Source organism: Charadrius vociferus, unplaced genomic scaffold (genome assembly GCF_000708025.1).
Source record: "Charadrius vociferus isolate BGI_N301 unplaced genomic scaffold, ASM70802v2 scaffold384, whole genome shotgun sequence".
In the NCBI taxonomy this organism is placed as follows: Eukaryota; Metazoa; Chordata; class Aves; order Charadriiformes; family Charadriidae; genus Charadrius; species Charadrius vociferus.
Window position 1 is genome coordinate 228,950 of NW_009648234.1, and position 3,483 is coordinate 232,432.

Sequence of the window (3,483 nt, forward strand, 5' to 3'; positions counted from 1 at the left end):
TTTTTAAAAAAAAAAAGAAAACTTAAAGCAAAAAAATAAGACTCTCCCTCCCAATCTGCCACACCAGAAACCAAGCCCAGGCCCCCAAGCTTGGGATTTTAGCCTGGAAGGCTCCGTTGTAATAAATGGTATTTTAAAAGCCCAGCGTGGTCCCTGTGTGTTTGGGAGGAAGCAGCTGGACACGGGGCATCCTTGTGCCCTGCTGCCCCGCTGCCAGTGCTCCCGCGATGGAAAGGGACGGTGGAGAAGTGTTGTAGGATCCAACCACCAAAACAAAAAAACCCCTCGGTACAACAAGAGGTGGCTTTACCACCGGACTGACTTTGCATGTCCCACCTGTGTGTCCTTGTAGGCCCCCCAAACACAGCGGGTTCCGGCAGGAGAAGGCTTTGCGGGACTGGCGGGCAGGGCAGGGGAGCAGGAGGGACCCAAACCTCTGCTCGCCCTCCCTGGCCAGGAAGGTTCCTTTGATGCCATCCCTGGCAAAGATGCTGCTGCTGCCGGAGTAAGCGCGTAGGGATGGAGGATGGCCAGGATGGCACGTAGGCTCCCGGTGGGGATGCTCCCAGCAGGGATGCTCCCGGTGGTGTCCCCTCCCACCCCGCATTGCTCCTCTTCCCGGCTCGCCTCGGTAGAGCACCTTGGAGTCACCCGTTTCGCATGCCCATCCTCAGCCACGGATGCAGGAGCACGGTTGCGGCTCCAGCGAGCTTACGCTCAAGTCTTTTCACACTTTGCAGCACCAGCGAGCAGGTAGGACGATGAGTTTCTTTCCCTTTCGAATCCGGGTGCTCCGCCGTTGCTTCCGAGTCCCGTTTGCCTGCCCCAGGCCAGGACCCGAGCCCCCGTGTCCCGGCACCGCATCCTGCATGTGCCTGGCCCTGCAGGAGCTCCCTGCCCGGGTTTGCATGTTTGGGGGACACCGCCGGGGCTGCCCGGGACAGGACCTCGGGCATGACACTTCCTGGCAGGTCCCCGAGAGCTCCTGATTATAGCACTTATCAATAAATCCGATGGCAGCGCGAAGGCTGGCGGGCAGCTCAAGGGGGCTTTCTGGGGCGAGCAGAGCCCCTTTTTCTCACTAAGCACCGCATGGATTTGCAACGCAGCTATTGCGACACGCAGAGCCCTGGCTCGGTGCAGCCAGAGCAGGGAGAACCGCGGTTTCCCCCTCCAGCCCCGGCAGCAGCAGCTTCATCACGGGCCGGGGGGGGCATCAGCAGCATCACTTAGCCCCGGGGTCCCATCCCCTGCACGCTCGAGGGACTGAGATTTCAGCCTCTTAACTTTTGCAGGCGACTAAAAAAAACCACGGGACTCACGGCGTAGGCGTGAAGGCAGAGCCCAGGTTTGCCGCTGAGAGTTTTCCCCGGCAGGAGCATCGCTGGTGGGGACCGTTCCCAGCAGGATGCCGGCGTGGCAGAGCATGAACGCCACGGGCTGCGTTCTCCGTGCCACGCGGAGCAGCAGCCGAGCATCTGGTCCAGCTCCTTCGGTGCCCACTGCAACCTAGAACAGACCATCGCCCGCGCTTACAGAGCAAAGGGGAAAAACAAAAAAAAAAAACAGATGAGAAAGCAGGAGGGTTGGTTTTTTTTTAAAAAGTTTATTCTTCCTTCATAAAGAGACATGTAAAAACTGGAAATAGCAAACTGGCTGGGCCAGAGCTCTGTATAAAAACACACAATCATGCATAGTAAAAAAAACAACACTATTTTTATATTAGCTTTTAAGTTAATATATGTACACGTTTACAATTACCAAATAAATACATAAATACAAATTTTCTGCTTGCATTTTACGGACAGGAATTTTTGAGGTGGCGGGGAGGAGTGGGGAGAAGGGGCGGCAGCGGGAGGGACGGGCACTGTGCAGCACAGGGCAGCCCCGGCCGCGGAGAGGGGCTGGTGATGCCCTTCGCACCCTCCCACCGCAGCGGGGAAGGTCCTGGTGGTCCGGGCTGTACCGGGGTGGCAGCACACGTAGTCAGCTCAAGTAACGCAGTAGTTTTTCCAGCCAAGTTGTCCCTGAGCTATGGGTGAGAGGCAGAGCAAGGGGCAAAACGTTTGAGGAGCAACCCATCCAGCTGGAGGATGGACGGCGGGTACCCACAGTCACGCTCGGACCTCAGTGCATTCACTTTTCCGTGCTGGCTGGTGACAGCCGGGGACAGCAAAGCCACCCCGTGGCCAAGGAAACGGGATCTAACCGATTTGAGCAAGGTCATGGAGGAGGAGGTCTCTGGCACACTGATAGATCTCCATCCTGCTCCGAGGAGGAGCTCACTCGCTCCCCGCACCGACCCAGCGATGACAGAGCAAGTAAATCACGGGGTCAGTCTCTTCTCCCAAGTAACAGGCGAAAGGACAAGAGGAAACGGCCTCCAGTTGCGCCAGGGGAGGATGAGGATGGATATTGGGGAAAAGTTATTCACAGAAAGGGTTGTCAAGTGTTGGAACAGGCTGCCCAGGGAAGGGGCTGAGCCTCCATCCCTGGGGGGATTTAAAAGACGGGTAGACGTGGCGCTGAAGGACAGGGTTTAGGGGTGGACTCGGTAGTGCTACGTTAAAGGTTGGACTTGATGTTCCTAAAAGTTTTTTCCAACCTAAACAATTCTGTGATTCCAAATCATTCCCACTCTCCCCTCAGGGTCCAGTTTCAAACTGATTCCTAACAGCAAGCAGAACCGCTACCAGCTAAAATGCAATTCAGTCAACAGCTTTGAGAAAGTAACCCAAGAACCCAGTTAATGCTTGCCCACCGAGCGTACAGTACGAAGCCTGCTGGCCAGCTTAAGAGATGTTCTACAAGCAGAAGCCATTGCGTGATGCCAGGAACCCCCTCGGAAAAAAAAAGGATGATCCAGTTAAAAACCACGTCCTGCAAAAGCCCTTCTCTGCACTCATCCTGAAGATGTCTGTATGGTACCAGTGCTTCCAAGCGAGACAGTCCCAGAGGCAGCTTGCGATAGTTTTTAGGCTCTTTGCTTTGACCCAGTGAAATCAAGGCACCAGCCTGGATTTCCCAAGGAAGCACCGACATTGAGCCCGTAGCTTCGGCAGAGAGGACCCTGAGGTTTGTACTTTGTGAGAGGATCAAATCCTCTGGGCTCAGCTGTACTCTACAATGGCTCCAAAAAAGAGGAGAGCTAGAAAAAGATAAAAATCAATTGTCCTTAAGAGGTATTCATGGCTTTAGCTTGAAGTGGGGAGATGCAGGGCCTGCCCTGCTCCTCAGCTCAGTTCGTATTGGAAAAATCCCTGCTGGACCAGCTTGGAGGAGATGTCCTCTGCAATCCCACTGAGGTTGATCTGGTGCAGGGTCTCCAGCAGCGTGTTCACGGAGGCGTTCATCCCTTGTCTGTTATGCCACGTGTTGAGCATCTGGAAGAAGGGCTCCAGGGAATACTTGTCGTTCATCTCCGCCAGGGCAATATCATTCTCCAGCAGATCAAGGGCTCGGCCGTATCTCTTCCAGTCCTTC

At 55.0% G+C, this 3,483-nt stretch overlaps 2 protein-coding genes across 2 annotated transcripts in view; one reads left to right on the forward strand and one right to left on the reverse strand.

Moving 5' to 3' along the window:
* Positions 1-2,750, forward strand: part of RHOBTB2 (Rho-related BTB domain containing 2) — an 8,458-nt gene extending 5,708 nt beyond the window's left edge. The window contains exon 8 of the mRNA XM_009884145.1: positions 2,650-2,750. Within this exon, the coding sequence (XP_009882447.1) occupies positions 2,650-2,750 (101 nt within the window). The remainder of the gene's footprint in view (positions 1-2,649) is intronic.
* Positions 2,751-3,233: 483 nt separating this feature from the next.
* Positions 3,234-3,483, reverse strand: part of LOC104285668 (tumor necrosis factor receptor superfamily member 10A-like) — a 6,583-nt gene continuing 6,333 nt past the window's right edge. The window contains exon 9 of the mRNA XM_009884146.1: positions 3,234-3,479. Coding sequence (XP_009882448.1) covers positions 3,234-3,479 — 246 coding nt within the window. The remainder of the gene's footprint in view (positions 3,480-3,483) is intronic.